Genomic DNA, 18,119 nt, shown 5'->3' on the forward strand with positions numbered 1-18,119 from the left:
TGTGGGTCTGGGGTGACAGGAAGCATAGTCAGGGTAGGAATCAAAGATGCCGCTTGATCTTGGATGCCAGTGAAGCAATCCAGCACTTGAATGCTCATGATCACTGATATCAACTTCATCTTTTAAATGTAATTCTTCAGCTAAAGCTCAAATCCCTGTCGTCCTGGAAATGCTGTCTCAGGCTGAGGAGCTCAGTTGTCTGATATAACTGTCCACAATTTTTGGGATTTCCTATATTGCAGACAACTGAGAAATGATTGATTGAAGTGCTAATTAAAGCAATGGCCTGCAATTAAGTCCAACTAATGCAGGTCAGAACTGGAAAAAGTTGCAGTTAGTTGCAAGTCTGTGTATTGGGCCAACAGGTGAGTAATTTTGACAAGGAGAAGCTTGTGACTTGAACTGAACGCCTCTTCGAGTAATACATGCTTAGAGTTGTAGATGCGCAATGATCAACCTGTGGGTGAAGGCCAGCCTTTCTGAAATAATGCTACCAAACTTGAACTTGGTGTGACAAAAAGAAGCAACAGAGAATAATGTTATGTACTGGTGGTTCTTAGAGGTGGCTTGTGTAGAAGTTGTTTTTGTTCACCAGTAGAATCTGTAATGCAGGCAACAGTGTCAGCTGGTACAGACAAAGTGTGCTACCTGGAAACCATGATGCACAAATTGAAAAGTTGTTCAGAGGCACCGTACTGTAGTATACCTAACTGAAAAGTGATTAACATGGTTGTCAAGTCACTCATGGAGTCGTTCAAAAGCCGAGGAGATTTGTTTGGGAGCAGAGGTTTTTAAGGAACACAATAGCTACAAAGCCTGTGTGTTTAACAAATGTAAATGGATAAAACTACCAATGATTCACTGAGATCATTTTTAGGGTGGGAAATCTGATATCGTTAAATGGTGTCATGGACAGGTGACTGCAGATACAGCAATGTACTAGATCCTTAATTGCTCCCTGCAAATTTCAATGGGCAGTGAATGGCGACCCAGCAACTCTGTGCATGCATGAGGTTATACAGTCAAACCGTGAAAACAAGGTACATGCAATAGTAGACGTGGTACTGCACAGAAGTTGTGGGCAACATTGGTTTTTAGTCCTGCCTCAAATTATGGAAAAGACAGACAGGAATTGGTGATGAATTTCTAGACTGTCACATCAGACATCTGAAGTTTGGGTTACTAGTAACATGTAACGGGTCAGAGAATGGTTGCATTCACGCCATGCCAACATTGCATAATTGCCAGTCACTAATCATTTTGGTCCATACAGCCACAGAAGTGAACTTGTTCATTTCCCTTGGAATGTTCTTTGCCCAACAGTTGGTAGTGATCTTGTTGGTAAGATGGGGCCAAGTCAGCTGCCTCACAATCAGGAATGTGATCCATGGTGTTGAACAGGAGTACTTCTAAGGCTCAGCAATAATCCGGTATTCAGCTACAGGATTGTACATTTGCTGGGACAGGGCATGTTGCATAGTAAAGAAGGCCATCCGGTGGTGTTTAGCCAAACAGATTTTTGTTCTATTTCTGCGGTAAGTAGTGTCTGATATAGTGGTTTTCCATTTCAAATAGTACTTTCACGCATGTGTTTGCTTCCTGATGAATAGGAGCAGGATGGCTGCACAAGGCTGTGATGATTGGCTCCCACTTGCACATTATTGAAGAGCTCCAGCTATTTGTGGACCCTCAGCCAATTGAAACCTTAGCCATCTCCAAGAAGAAAGTAAGTCTGTCCCATCCAACAGATCATCAGGCTTCACTGTCAGCAGATGTTAAGCTCCCCCAAATAAGTCAATGACATACACATATCCCATGTCACTGCTCAGTTTGCTTCGCTGTTACTGCTGTGTTTGTCAGGATCACAGAATGTATGTTAGCTGACAACATTGCAGATAAGCAGTGGAGAACAGTGTACTGTGATGGACTTTAAGCCCACCACTTGGTTAAACTGGGCCATGGTATGTACTTTATAAGAGAGTGTCAGAAGGTTCAGTGTTTCTGACACAAAGAGATAGAATAACACTTGGTAGCTTGTATTCCTTGCGCTGTCATCCAAACTAAGTGTTCATATGCTTTTTCTAATGAAATGTGCAGTCCTAGATAAAACTGAATTTGACCAAGAGGACACAGTGATCCCAAAGCTCTGCAGCTGATAGCCTCCATTCTGTCATCAGGGAACTATAAGTTAACTGTAGTGTGAGGTCCTTTTGTCATTGCCTGGCAGTATTTCCTCAGTGCACCTTGACCATCCCCAAAGTCAGTGATGGCCTTGGCTGTTGATGTTCAGAACGCTACTGTTTTGCTTCTGTGTGCCTTAATGTTTCCCTGTAGTGGCCTAACCCAACTGCAACATGACCTCCCAACTCCTATGCTCAATCCAAGTGTACCAATGACTGCCTGCACTGTCCTATCTACCTGCAACTCTGCTTTCAAGGAACTATGATCATGCACTCCAGGTTGTCTTAGTTCAGCGACAGGACCTCACCGCTAAGTGTATAAGTCCTGCCCTGACTGGCCGTTACAAAATGCACCAGTCTACATTTCTCTAAATTAAACTCCACCAGCTACTACCGAGCCCGTTGGCTCATCTGATAAAGATTTTCATGCACTATGAGACAACATTCCTTGCTCTGTATTACCCCGCCAGTTTTTGTGTCGTCTGCGAGCTCCGCCTCTGTACCCTCTATGTCCACATCTAAATAACTTAGATAAAAAGACAAAAAGCAGTAGACCCTGCAAACTGCTTGTCACAGGCCTCCAGTCTGAAAAGCACACCTCATTTACTACCCTTTGTCTTCTACATTTGAGCCAGTTCTTGATCCAACTAGTTGGTTCTCCCTCTATTCTGTGAGATCTAACTTTGCTTACCAATGTACCATGTCTTCCATACAGATCATATCCATTGCTCTGCCGTCATCAGTCCTCTTTGTCACTTCTTCCAAAACCCGAACTAAGTTCCTGATACACGATTTTGCATGCACCAAGCCATGTTGACTATCTCTAGTCAGTCCTTGCCTTTTCCAAATAGATGTAAATCCCATCCCTCAGGATCCCCTCCAACAACTAGAGAAAAGCCAATTTTGACAGCATTAGGCAAGAAGCTTAAGATGTCCTTATGGGCTGCATGTTTGCAGGTAAAAGGATGGCTAGAAAACTGGGGTGGTCAGAATCCAAAATCACATGACACCAGGTTTTCATCTGACAGGTTTATTTGAAATGACAAGCTCTTGGAGTGCAGTATCCTTTGTCAGGTGCAGTGAGAGAAGACTCTTAGACAGAGTTTATAGGCAGAGAGATGAAGGGCAGAGAAATCAAAGGATCATGCAAATAGTGAGTGGAGTGAATAACCATAAGATGGCTGGCTGCCTGCATCCTGTTGAATCTGTAATCATGTGTACATTCCTGCGTTCTAGAAATTGCAGAAGCAGGATATGGAGAACTGTTAAAAAGGAGATGCTAGTTATGATTGATTAAAATGCAAATTCCTTAATGTTTGAAGTCATGGTGATGACATCATTAAAGGTTTCATCACTGTGTACCTGGCTTAACAAATTTCCAATAAGCACAGAGGTAGGTTTTGTGTATTCCTATCATCAGGTCAGACACTAAAATTGTAGGTGTCAGAACTTATCCAGAATCTGTTTGCATGTTAACCTGAATCAGGCTGGCTTTATTCCAACAGCTGGAATTCATTAAATGCCACCCTGAATATGACTCCAAATTATGTGTATCTTGACAAAATAGCATTTTTGTGCCAATAATATGAGTGGAGTGAATAACCATAAGACAGTTCTTGGATGAAATGATTCACTGTGTAGGTTTGTGTGTATGTGTGTTTGTGAGAGAGTGTGTAACCCAAAAGTGTACAGAGTAAGGTAGACAGTTTGTGTTTTCAAATAAACCTGTTGGACTCTGAGTTCGTGCTGTGAGATGAATGATTAGAGAATTTGAGGTTTTGGTGAAATGGAGTGATTCCCAATGTGATGATGCTGCACAAATGCAATGCGGCAAGGGGATTTTCACAGTGGGGGGAAAAATGTTATAATACCAAAGAGTGGTATTAAATTCTTCTACATGTTTACATTGCCACAGAAATTCCTGTTCGCTGGATCTCGCAGTCAGGTCGTTCAGGTGCCATTTGCAGACTGTGAGAAATACCAAACCTGTGTGGATTGTATCCTGGCAAGGGATCCATATTGTGCCTGGACAAAGTGGGGATGCACAAGGTTTGATGAATCATCTGGGTAAGGATTCAGTCTTAATCTTAGACTGTTATTTATTTTTTTCTTGTGTGAATACAACTGGTATTTTTGACCTAAATAGTGACCCTCCTGAATGTGGTCATTTTAAAATGAACTGCATCTGGGACATGTAAGATTTCAGAGATGTCTTTGGGATGGTGATGGAAAATGCTTGGGAACCGGGTGAAAAAGCAGCCTACTTTGCACCAGTATCCTAGGATGCTGGGCTGGACATAGCTGGAATGTGTCCCCTAAGTGAATGTGTTTCAGTCGTGTGGCTGCTGTTGGTCTTGAAACCACACTCCCACCCCCACACACTCCCCCTGGTTGACCTCAAGGAATGGCGTGCAGTTCACAAAGGTTCCCCAGGTCAAGTTGGAGGTTCGCTGCCACGATGATCATTGAACTTCTCACTTGGTGAACTAATTTACCATTTGAGTCAGTGACATAATTAAAGGAGTTCTGTTAGAAGGAAGCTGTGGTTGGGGAGAAGTCATATGGCAAGATGTATGTTGCAGTGACTGCTGGCTGTCCCTAATCTTTTGCAGAAAGGCACACAGAAGTACAATCTAATGAATTTGGTCACAGAGGCCATTCCAGCTGGTTAGGTGCAAACCCTGGGACAGTGTTCCCAAATAGGGAACTGACAGGTCTCTTGTCTCTACAGAACAGAATGATGACTTCAGTTGATGCTACAGTGTGTCAATCCATTTTGGTGAAGACTAACCTCCAGTGATTTATTTCTTTTTCCAAAGATTTCTTGATGTGGAACAGGATGTTGACTTTGCAGATGTCAGAATGTGCCATGACACTCCAGGTAAGAGGACTGAGTGATCTGGATAGTGGTGGTGGGTTCTTCCTGGTGTTGATGATTTAGGAGGAGAAAGAGGAGATGAACTTATAAACAGTGACGTCTGTTCTCAACAGTCAAGCTGCAGTCATTGAGTTTAGAAGCAGTCTGAGCAAATGGTGCTTTTTACATCTCCATACAAGTACATGGAGTTGTATGTGATGTGCCCTGACTCAGTTCCACTTGCTCCACTACTAGTTTGTTTTTGGTGTCACTGCCAATGCCTGGCATGTACGCTTTTGGCCAAAATATTGCTATCGGGAGAGCTATGCAACTCCTTTTACTGGCTCAAAATGAAGAGCTTCTGGTTTGGAGCAACTGCTCTGCATGCTGAAGATTCTGTGCTTCCATGAGTTGGTTCACTGTGAATGTGTATCAGTAATGCAGTTCATGCTTTATTCTTGTCCATGGTGAAATCTGGGAACTCAGTGGACTTTACATTGTTTGACGAGCGTACCATGTGCTCTGTCTGTTCTTGTTGACGTCTTCCCTCTGTTGAAACATTATGTATGGAAGTACAACAGGACTTGAGTGTGAACTGCACGTAAATGTTGCTGGAGATGTAGTCATTCACAAATGGACTTCAGACTTCAGCTGCTCTCAGACAGACATCAAGTGTGACACTGTACTGAATAGGAGGAGCTTGGGCCTCCTGACTTTCCTAGACAGCATGAATTGCCTGTTTAATAACTGTGTCGGTCATCTGCTAATTGTCATGTTGTAGATTGCGAAGTAAAAGCTGGAGCTGTGTTTCAGTTGTAACAAATGGTTTCATGGCCCAGAGATTGTGCAAACCATTTGACTAAATATGTTTGCATCCACGGAATGACTTTGTGACGATTGTTGATGTGCCCTAAGGTGAGGTTGATTTGCTGTTCTTCTGATTATGACCTTGTAGGTGTACTGAAGATCAAGAACCTGACTGTTGCTGCTGGTACCAGCATTCTCCTGCCATGCCAACTCATCTCCAACCTGGCTGTGCCCAAGTGGAAATTCCAACAGCAGGATTTGGGTCAAATACCTCATGGCAACTATGAAATTCAGTCTAAATCTTTGTTAATATCAGATGTACAGGTACAACAGAGTGGCATTTACTTGTGTTTCTCTGATGAGAAACATGAGCCCCTTTTGGTGGGAAAATACTTGCTGAATGTTGTTTCCAATCCTGCCACGGCACTGGAAAGCAGAGCGGCGGTTAACAATCTTGGATTGGTCTGGCTCTGTGCGTTTGTCTTGGGAGTGGTCTGCATCTGCTTGCTGGGAGTAGTTATCTATCTGAACCGAAAGCTCAGGGCGCGGCTGGAAAAAACAGAGGTGACAAAGGAAGTAGACTGTGTTAATGCCTACCCCACTGACTGCATCCTGTCCAAAGAGGTGCCCAAGGGTACAAAGTTCATTCCCAGCCAGACATCAAGCTCCGATGAGAAGCTGTGGGAGTCACCTTCATACTATTACTCTGATGGCTCCCTGAAAATTGTACCTGGCCATGCCTTGAGTCCGAATGGTAGCTCGCCATCTCACAATGGTACTGCTAATGGTATTCCTGGGCAGCCCCTGCCCACAGCTGTTCAGTCTCCCACCCGGCTCAACCTAGCCAACATCCGTGGCGCAAACACGAATGGCTACATTCGGCTGCAGCTTGGGGAAGATGCAGTGGACCCATTCTCTGAAGAGTTACGGAAGAAGCTGAAACAGCGTCAAATGTTGCCTGATGCGAACCCAGAGGAGTCCTCAGTGTGAGTGATGGTTGGCTCTCCACATGGCATAAGGCTACCTCACCTTTTGTGTAAATAGGACAAATGAGAAACACACACTGAATTATAAACTCAATGGAGACTATGTATATATTCCACAAGATACCACACCTGCTTTTAAAAATGAAGATTTCAAATTTTGAACTTCACAAATTCCCAAAACCTAATACAGTTAACTTAGCACAGAATGTCTATATACACTGTACTGACCATGTTTATCACCAGACTTGGTGTGAAACTGTGAACAGGATGAGAGGCTCCCAACTGATGGTCTGTTTCCTGCCTTGTGGTGATTGCTGTGATTCGCGGTGGCTGCTGCATTGCCATGTAAGTTAAGTTTCCTTATTTGCTGAGAGTTTTTGTGAACTGGTCAAGTTGCAGAAGTGAAGACATACTCGATACTCTTCAGTAAAGCAAAGTGTGAAGACCAAGTTGTTGTCCTGCCCTTGAGCTCTTGGGTCAGGACTGGCTGAGATTAAGGAATTCTTAAGAGTTGAAAGTGGTGACTTTAGAGCAGTGGTTGTTGAAATATGATGCTGTCATGCTGTGGGTAGAAGTCGGTCAGCCTGGAGTTGTCTTCAGCTCACGTTGGCAGGTGCAGCTTTTTTCTTTTGGTGGGTGCGGGGGCGCTGGGTGGTGGCAGTTGTGAGATGGTATTTGCAATGTATGAATTACTGTTGTCTGGGTTGCTCAGTGATTTTGTTGCAGTGGAAGCCAGTCTCTGTACCCCCATCACCGAAAGCACACCTGTTCTACATACACATGTAACAGGTCCGAATTGGTCTGACACACTGCTGCCACATTTTTCTGCTTCCACTCGCGTTCTGATTGAATCCTGGAACAGTACATCGCTGTTCTCCTGATGTGAGCAACCGCAATGGTAATCTCTATCTATGTCATTTTGTGTAACAATGGATGGTATAGTGTTTGCTTGTGCTGTGTTCATTGTCTAATCTGGTCATTCTCTTTTCTCAGTTGAATGCAAGAGTGGACCAGAAGTTGCTGCAGTGGAGCCAACAGAAGATTCTTGGTGTCAAAGTTCCAAGATGGGCACCTTGGGCCTAAATGGTCATTGTACCAAAACCATAGCTTGTGTTGCTGATACAAATACTGTCATGTTAGACCCCACAAGAAGCCTATTGGCTCTGGTTTTGGAATGAACTGTGCAATCTGTTGGGCAAGTATTCTCTGATCGTGACTGTTTCTTCTTGATGTTTACTGCTGGTTGGTGTGCTCAAATTGTCCAGATCACCTGCTCCTGATGGTTATCATCAGTGACGAGAATAACTAGTATGTACCCATGGCTTGATGATAGAGGTAGGAGTGTGACCTTTGGGTTCAGGCTGCAGTGTCTCAGTTTCATGTTAGAGTCGGGGTGGTTTCTGTGTAAAGTGTGCTATGAGTTTTGGGAAGTACTCAATCAGCAAGTTTGGATGGTTTCTGTACAAATGTATGTCCAGGATACAACCAAATCAGATGTGTTTTTGAAAGTACACATTTGATGGACATAGAATCCTTGGCACTCGGGGTTTCAGTGCCAGATTAGTGTCTGTTAGAACGTGACTAAGACGTGGAGTTTTAATTGGCTGTGTACAGAATGGGATAGATGAGCAGCATAATTCAATGTTTGATGATGTCTGCTTGTTTGTTAAGTGGGCAATGCAGGAATTTGTTGAAGATGTCAGCAAAGTGATTCCTTAGTTTATGGGATGTATAATGAGATGTTTGACAAGGACGGATATGAAATCGAGGTGAGGATTGTTGGACATGTCTTGTGTGCAGTGTTCTTGTTATCTGTGAATAAGGCTACAGCTGTGAACACATCACTAAGACTGTGTTCCATGAGTGAGGCAGTGTTTCATACACTGGATCAGACTGATGTCTGAGAAAAACCTAGAATGTAGTTGAAGGCAGAGTGAGTTTAGTGCAGATTGGGCACAAAACAGCTGATAGCTTTGACCGGAAACATTGTTTGTTTGAGTACGTGTATGTTGGTCAGAAGGTGGAAGAGGAATTCAGTCAAGACCTCCTGAATTCGGCTCCCTGAAGAATTGCTGCACAGAATAAATCCTATGCCCTTGTTCAGTTGTCCAGCAGGGAAGGAAGCATGAGGATAAAGTTGATGTGTTGGCACCAAAAGGTGTTCAGTTGTTTTGCAGTTGGTATTCTACTCTAAAATGTAACTTATTGAACTCAGCATGTAATTTAAGTATTGTACAGTCCAAAATATTTAAAATATTTTTATATCAATCAATTTCAAAAGGATTAAAGTTAAGTGAATCACAGGCTGTTTCTGATTTCTGTGTGCGCCATTTTGGTTCTTCAAGTGAAAATTTGTTTTGAGCCAATGGGAAATAGGCTGCTAATTTGATTGCGTGGGCTTTCACATTGGTCTGAAAATTGCAACGGCACAGAATTCACTCATCTGCTGAGCCGACTAAGCTCTAGGGAGAAGGATGGTGCCTTGAAATATCGGATGGTCCTGCAGCATGTCACGTGCTCTTTGACTGACATGAAAGTGGGGCCATGATTTGCTATCTGCAGGGGAGTTTTTGTAGTGTCCTCATTAAAAATGATTCCTCAATTTACGAAGACTGGAAAACTCAACCAGGAAGAGTTGTGAGTATGAACACACACCCCTGACAAGGGACATGTTTAAAAATGAGATTTCTACCGTCTTGTCTGGTCCACATAGAGCAGCAAGGAGAATGTTGCTATGAGTAGGTGAAATTCAAAGGTAATGAAGAATTGAGTTATTGTTCTCTCTTCTCTCCTTTTCACCATGACTGTAAGAGAAGAGCTGAGTTTTGTATGCCGTGCTGGTTTGTATCCAGCATGGCCTTTTGGTTTAGGTCACATGAGATGAAGGGGAGTGGAGGGAAGAGGCTGAGTTTGTAACAGATAAACATTCTGCTAAAACATCTGTAAAATTCTCTTGTTCTTCCTTGAAATTGCTGATCATGGCTGCTATGCACAATCTAAGAGCTCAATCTCAGAGTGCCCCTTTCAGAGATGACAGTTTCATCCACAAATCTGAGAACACTTCTGTTACTTTGTTCGGCCGGCCATAATCCTCATGGACCAACTGCACACATGCTCAATGTGGCCACTAGATGGTGCTAACTTCCTGCCCATTCGAGGTTGTGTCAATGACTACAGGCATTTCTGCTTGAAGATGTTTGGTTTAACACAAGTTGGCTGTCATGCGATTGATGAATAATAGACACTATTTGGACAACACAAACTTCCTCAACTCCACACGAACACAATGGTCATGTTCTTGGGTAACTACCTGTATTGGCACAGGCCTGTGCAAAAAGTAGACATAAAGGTGAATGCCAATTTCAGTACACAAAGCCTGCAGGATCTGCTGAAAAACTCAATTGATCAACCCAACTTCTAGCAACAACCGTTACAGACCTAACATAACACGACAGGAACAGGTGTGCCGCCAGGGACATGCTGTCCCTGCAATGAAGGCCGACATGTGATGTGACTAGCAAAGTCCATGGCTCTGTTCAAGAGCAAAAAACCTGTGGTTTGGAGGTTGCTGGTGTTTACCCCTCTCATCCTAATCCTATACCTTCAAATGCTTCAGCAGACACATACTTGAAACCAACCTCTGAGACCCCTCAAATCATGCCAATCGTTTCACAGCCAACAAAGCAGGCCTTGAACAGTAGTCACATAGTAACCTACCTGCACATTGGCAAGATCCCACAGAATGGCAAAAATAATACTTAGATGACCCTATTTTATTAGGTGGATCCAAGCATAAATATTGTATTGGACCCTGAGTATCTCCAGTGCTGCCTTATGGCATCTTCGGAGCATATGACATCCCAGCTCATTTTCTACCAAAAGATAGCAGCTCTGGCAGCGATATCGCTTATGATGACTTAGTTCCAAAGCTTGTTGATTTTGTGACCAGTGAGCCACATCTGACAGATGAGATAGCAACCAAAGGCTGAGGCAAACAACATGTAATGATTGTGACTCATGGTCATCTTCGAAGGGGATGCTGCTCGGGAAAGATTCAATTCAGAGATAATAGTGCTTATCCAATTTTTCCACAGAATGACTGACAAACATTCAAAGATGGTGCTGGAGGCACAAAAGCTAACTAACTTTTTCATGTGTTCACTTCTGGTCTTCCTGCTATAGGAAACATATATGACACGTGAAAGGATTCCAAGAATATTGACTAGGATAGTGCCAGGATGCAAAGGTTTGAGCTAAAAAGAGACTGCCTAGGAAAAAAGTTTCCCTGCAGTAACACAGCCTGAGAGGTAACCTTAATGACATTCATTGAATCATGACGCATACATGAGGTGAATAGCCAAGGTCATGCCCCTGGGGTGGGGGAGTCAAAAACTAGACAGCATGGGTTTAGGGTGGGACGGTAGAGATTTAAAAGGGGCCCATCTTCCACGCAGAGGGTGGTACGTATACGGAATCAGCTACGCGAACAAGTGGTGGAGGGTAGTACAATTGCAAAATTTAAAAGACGTGGACAGGTACATAAATAGGAAAGGGATTAGAGGGACATAGGCCAAATGCTGGCAAATGGGACTAAATTAATTCAGGATACCTCATCAGCATGGACAAGTTGGAGTGAAGGGTCTGTTTCCATGCTGCATATCTCAACAACTCTATACAAAATACCTCTTCTCAATGTGTTAAAGTAGAGATGCACCTTAATAAGCCCTTCTGTTTAAAATTTGTTGGGAATGCCAAGGCAATGTTTTCAGGAGTCTGAATGAAACCATCTACATATCTTTCAACTAAATGTGCAATCTTACACCCAAGGCTTACACATCTATGTCATTAGCTTGCAAAATTACCCTAGCCACAAAAACAAGAGAGATTACTCACACACAGCACGATACTGTTTGGCTGTTTGCAAAAAGCCTGCGTTGAAAATTGAAAACACCACTCACAGGTACTGTAAAAGAGACCTGCAAATGCCACAGCCGGAAATGCCATGGGCTAAAATGGAGCAAATCGGTGCGTACAGTAGAGTAACAAATGACGTGCATAATTGCATAGGGAAGGAGAAAGGTAGAATATGCGTCATAGAGACAGCAAACTGAGAAATGAGGATAAGTACCTGCTGCTGACAATTGATTGAAGGCTTCTTCTAACTGCATGAGTGAACAACATATCAGATCCAAAGTAGTCATAGCATCTACTAGTATATTTACCTGAGGAAAACTCTGACAGAAGTGTCATCACATGCCATCAATTGATAATGATGTTTGCTTGCAATATGCATATTAACAGACAAATAAAGAGATCTCAGGTGCAAACACAATAAGAGCACAGTTAAACACTAGCCATTAACAGCACATACAACTCTTAGTTCTTCTGGTTTGCCTTTTTTGTTGAACAATCTACAATCGGCACTTGATAACAAAATTGAAAACAATCTTATCTCCACATTGTGTTCTCAACAATATACGGACAGTACTGCTATGGCTTGCAACGCGCGCCTGCAAAAGCTGGTACAATGGTTTCCAAGACAATAACCAATTTTGTGAAGGCACTACGTTCAAGGCTGCCTTGTCTCACTAGCATCACAGTGGCCAATCTAGGGCAACTTCCATCTCATGAGCAATCAGGCTGTCAATACTCTCCCAGTCGTGGACCCTGTTAACTTAGGGGAGGGCGAACTATGTAAATCCTGACATCAAGAATTCATAGTCCTTCATAACATTTGCATTCATGTAAATGAAAGGGACTTATGGTCAACATTGACCAATTTCAGACTTCTGTCAGTGATCTAGTAATTCAGAGCCCCACTGATGCTGTGCAGACACAGGTTCATATCTGACTCTCTGGCAACACAATGGCTCAGTGATTACCACGTCACAGCTCCAGGACCCACTACAAAGCCACACTTGGCCAAGTGTCTGTGTGAAGCTTCCATGTTCTTCCTGTATCTCCATGGGTTTTGGCCAGGTGCTCCATATTACCCAAAGATATGCAAGTTAGGTGCATTGCCCATAGTGTCCAGGGATATGCGAGGTAGGAGAAAATGTTCTCCAGAGGGTCAGCAGGGACTCAATGCTCCAAATGCCTTGCTTCCACACAGTAGGGATTCTACATAGCACATGCTGCTGGGTGTCATATTTACATTTGAAAGGTTAACAGTCAATCTGTACTCACCTTGCTTCTTTCAGAAAAAATCATATGCATATCCTGCATGACCCCTATATGAAGGGTGAAATTTAAGATAATCAGGATTGCTGCTCCACCTATCCCTTGTTGAACAGACTAAACAAACACCCAAAGAAACGGCTTGACAAGGCTGAAATAGCAAAGACGTGACCAGGACAGATCCACCTTGTGTCTGCAAAATGGAACTAAGATAATACATCTTAGTCTCCTCATACACAGAACATATTAAATAAGGTGTGAAATAAATTCTACGTTACCTCAATTGAAAACAAGATTACTGCAGGTCCTGTAAGCCTGAAAGGAAGACTGGGGATGTTGAAAAAATACTCAGGATATTTAACAGAAAGCAATAAACAGACTTAATAATTTAGATTTGTGAACTTTCATTGGAATTATGTTTGGTTATGAACAAAGGCTATATGAGACAAGAACAAAAGGAAGGTCTGTGACAAGATGGAGACAGAAAGTCCAAGATCGCATGTACGTTTCAAAAATCATGATGGACTTCAGAAGAGGTGAATGGCAACTGTCTCTTTTTGTGGTGGGGGATTTCAAGACTAGAGCCCAATTTTTCAAGGTGACAAGCTAAATGTAGGAAAGACATGATGTGCAATTTATTGACACATCTCCAGACTCTGACAATAGTGTGGTTCTTGCAATGCAATGAAATTCCAGAAGTGGTGGCCACGGGTACAGTACAAATGCTTACAAGCCATTTGGATGAGTCACAAACTTAAAAACAAGATATTTGCAGGGATATGGGCCAAGCAGAGGCAGTGGCACTAGTTTAGTTTGGGATTATGATGCATTGGCTGGACAACATGGTCTGTTTCTGTGCTGTGTAACTCTATGACAGAAGTAAGTCTTCCAGCATTAAAAGAAATGGAGCTGCCACAAGAAAAGCAGTGACAAAAGACTGTCATAGTCTACATGCAACACGGTTGACAATGATTTCCTCCAAGATAATCTACATGTACAATGTGATCTTGACTGAACCAAACAATATATAAAATAGTTTTATATGTTCAGCTACAAAAGGAGCTGCGGCAGTTTAATGGGGTCAGGACTGATCAGGCTGCTGCTGTGCCAAATAGTTGTTCCTTAACAGACATATGCAGTTCAACCATCTCCAACAGGGCCAAAATCACCAGACTGAACTGCAAATCTTGGCTTGCTTCACCAAGTCACACAGCATGAGAGCTTATGGAAAACAGTGGAGAAGCGGATGGACAACTGGCATGATTAGGAATGAAGGGAGTATTAAAGCCAGAGGTGTCAGGATCTGTTTCACTATTGTAAGAGTGTGGAGATGTGAGAACAGTTTATTCATGGGAGTACTGGAAATAACCAATATAATTCTTCTTCTGGAGATTTGATTTTTAAAATCTTCAACATCGGAAAGCCTCGCTTCAAATGATATAGTTACACTCTCTATGCTCAGATACCCACATCAACACTTGTAAACAGCAAATACTTTACCAGGAGCACAGTTACGCAAAGTATAAGGACAGGCTTCCATGCGGCCTGACCCCCTGTGATTTCCAGCATTTATTGTTTTCATTACAGACTGCAGTATCTGCTGTAAGCTGTTCCAGAATGCTTCCAAGTTGGTTTCAAGACCTCATCAAAACAACACCGATTCAGCAGGACTGGAAATCTGTTCGTAATTCACTGAAGAGATATGGGGGTTGCCAACTGTGTCAACATTTATCGCCCATCCAGAAACAGACTTACAACATTAATTGAGGTAGCATGCAGTCCATTGCTCTTCCCCTGTTCAGCCATGTCAAAGCACCAGTGGCTGAGCTGGTAGACAGAGCAGATCTGGTGAAGACCTGGACTCCAAGATCCTTATAGGTTCAATCTTGACACTTAACACCTGAATACATAATGTAGAAATTGTAGGACTGAGAGAACATGACACCCGCTCCCCCTGAGACCTTCTCCAGCACACATGCCACCCTTTTCCAAGCTACGGTCTGTTCTGAAAGCGGGTGACTGGAACAAAAACATCACCAGATGTGCTACTAGACTTACTAAGTCTTACCAGTAATTTCTGTTCTCACTAACCCGTTTGGCTTGCCTGCTCTTCAAAGATTGTTTGTTTGAACATTATGCATTTTGTACACTGCAAAAAGGAACTGACAGAGTCTCACCAAGATGACCAAGTTTTGAAATGAATGGAATTCAAGTTAAAGCACTAACCTTCAAACTCACAAAGATCTTTTCCCTCAGGTAATGACTTAGGGTCTCAGGTCCTCAGTAATTTGTCGTGAGGTTTCCACAGTGGTAAGAGACATACCCAACTGACTTCAAAACACTATCGAGCTCAGTGAGTGACTCAAATGAAAATTCATGACATCAGTCACAAACAGGACAGGTTGCCATTTGCTCCTGCCAGGAAAATCTGGGTTGGGACAGCCAAAAACATGCAAAGCTGTGCTGTCACAGCAAGGAACAACAATGACACAGAACCAGCCTGCTATCACAATTACCCATGTGCTGACAATAAGGGAGGCCATACAAGTCAGGGCACAGATGTCTGATGCCAGATGGAATGGGGGTGGGAGGGTGGGAGAAGGGGCAATGAGAAGTGAGGGGCATGGTCAGTCATTTGATTCAACGTGAAGACACACTGTATTGTATGAATGATGTAACATTCAATTGAGGCCAAACTGGTCATGCTGAGATAGGGATGGGGTAAGCACCCACCCCTGTACACATGGGCTGGCCAACTTTTTAAACTGCAGCAGGCAGAACATTCAGGTGCAAAACTTCCAACAGTACACACTGGTCACCAGTGGATTATCTTCAGTCAAGAACCCTGTAGCTGCTACTTCCCTTTGCTCAGACAGGGCTGATCACGCTGGCTCAACTGCACCTCTGGGACAGGTTTACCTCATTCAACACACCCCAAAGGTGGGTGTGAATGGCAACTTAATCCTGGATAGTTTGCACTGCATAATGCCAAATGAAGCACAGCTTTCAAACCAACAGCTTTTATGCCAAGATGCAACCATATCCAGCTGCATCTTTCAACCAGACATGGTGAAAACAATTCAGGTCACAGAAGTTCGACATAAGGCTTTTTACCCTTACATTATCCGTCTGTACTCCCTCATCTTCCAAGAATGGGACTGGTCGCTGTAACGCGCAGTGCCACAATTATTATATTCCGGCACTGGCTAAATCCGAAACACTATATGCATAGTGTCTCCCACCCATCCTCCTCCTCCTCTAACCGAAAAAAAGACTCTGTGGACGGTCAGAAAGGTAATCTGGTTTTTCGGTATGCATTAGGCAATTTAGAGTGGAGGGAATGGAAGCTAGGGCAATTTCATGCTCCTCTTGTAGAATATGGCAGGTAAGGGTCACTACTGGTGTCCTTTCTGACTTCACCTACGAGAAGTGCATCCAACTCCAGCTCCTCACAGACCGCGTTCGGGAACTTGAGCTAGATGAGCTCTGGATCATTCAGGAGGCAAGAGGCTGTTAGATAGGAGTTAGAGGGAGCTAGTGAGGTCAGGAATAGAGAGAGTGCAACGGAACACGGGGCTACAGAACTGGTTGAGAAGGGAGGGCTTCAGATATGTGGAAATTTGGGATGCCTTCTGGGGAACGTGGGACGTGTACGGGAAGGACGGTTTACACCTGAACTGGAGGGGCACCAATATCCTGGGTGGCAGGTTTGCTAGAGCTCTTCAGGAGTGTTCAACTAGTTTTGGCAGGTGGATGGGAACTGGAACTTCACATCAGAGGATGGGGTAACCAGTGTACAGGCAGATACAGCATGCAGAGAATCTGTGAGGAAGGGTAGGCTGTTGATAGGGCAAAGTTGCAGTCATTGTGACGAGTTGAAGTGTGTCTACTTTAATGCAAGAGGTGTCAGGAATAAGGATGATGAAATGAGAGCATGGATCAGTACGTGGAACTACGATGTGACCATGACAGAGAGAGACTTGGAGAACACGGGCAAGAATGGTTGTTGAACGTTCCAGGGTACAGATGTTTCAAAAGAAATAGGGGCAGAGGTAAAAGAGGTGGGGGAGTAACATTGCTAATCAGAGATGGTATCACAGCTACAGAAAAGGAGGTCCTGGAGGAGGGTTTGTCTACCGAGTCAGGATGGGTGGAAGTCAGAAGCAGGAAAGGAGCAGTCACTTTATTAGAAAACACATTTTGGGAAGGGGCAGAAGTAATAGGGAACCTCCTAACAGCAAATAGTTTGGATGGAGCAGATTTTGTCAAGTGCATCGGGGAAGGATTTCTGACTCAATATGTCGATAGGCCGGCCAGGGGGGAGGCCATATTGGATTCGGTACTTGGCAACAAACCAGGCTCACTGTTGGATCTCTCAGTGGGAGAGCATTTCGGTGATAGTGATCACGACTCCCTGACCTTTACTGTAGTCACGGACAGGATTAGCAGCAGATGTTTTGGGGAAATATTTAACTGGGGGAGGAGGAATACAAGCTATTAGCAAGAACTGCTCAGCATAAACTGGGATCAGATGCTCTCAGTGAAATGCACGACAGAAATGTGGAGGTTGTTTAGGAAGCAGTTGCTATGAGTTCTAGATATATTTGTCCCATTGAGACAAGGAAAGGATGGTCAGGTGAAGAAACCTTGAATGACGAGACATGTGGAACATTAGGTCAAGAGGAAGAAAGAAGCTTGCTTAAGGTTGAGGAAGCAAAGATTGCACAGGGCTCCACAGGTGCAAAGGTAGCCAGGAAGGAACTGGAATATGGACTTAAGAGAGCTAGAAGTGGGTATGGAAAAGCCTTGGCAGGTAGGACCAAGGAAAACCCCAAGGTATTCTATGCTTACGTGAGGAACAAAAAGATGACCAGAGTGAGGGTAGGGCCAATCAGGGACAGTAGACGGAACTTGAGTGCAGAGTCACTGGAGGTAGGGGAGGTCCTTAATGTCTGCTTTGATATTCACCAGTGAGAGGGACCTTGACATTTGTGAGGACATCATGAAACAGGCAGCTGTGCTTGAACAGGTTGATGTTCGGAAGGAGAATGTGTTAGAAATTTTGAAAAACATGACAATAGATAAGGTTACTACGGGAAGCGAGGGAAGAGA

General features: G+C 43.5%; 1 protein-coding gene across 4 annotated transcripts in view; it reads left to right on the plus strand.

Moving 5' to 3' along the window:
- The window catches only part of sema4c (sema domain, immunoglobulin domain (Ig), transmembrane domain (TM) and short cytoplasmic domain, (semaphorin) 4C), a 185,794-nt gene extending 176,663 nt beyond the window's left edge, over positions 1-9,131 (plus strand). For all 4 annotated transcript variants that reach the window (XM_059641223.1, XM_048522715.2, XM_048522717.2 and 1 more), the window contains 5 exons: positions 1,611-1,726; positions 4,096-4,247; positions 5,000-5,061; positions 5,993-7,175; positions 7,824-9,131. In XM_059641223.1, the coding sequence (XP_059497206.1) occupies positions 1,611-1,726; positions 4,096-4,247; positions 5,000-5,061; positions 5,993-6,834 (1,172 nt within the window). In that variant the 3' untranslated portion in view covers positions 6,835-7,175; positions 7,824-9,131. The remainder of the gene's footprint in view (positions 1-1,610; positions 1,727-4,095; positions 4,248-4,999; positions 5,062-5,992; positions 7,176-7,823) is intronic.
- Positions 9,132-18,119: the final 8,988 nt, after the last annotated feature.

Source organism: Stegostoma tigrinum, chromosome 40, assembly GCF_030684315.1.
Source record: "Stegostoma tigrinum isolate sSteTig4 chromosome 40, sSteTig4.hap1, whole genome shotgun sequence".
NCBI lineage: Eukaryota > Metazoa > Chordata > Chondrichthyes > Orectolobiformes > Stegostomatidae > Stegostoma > Stegostoma tigrinum.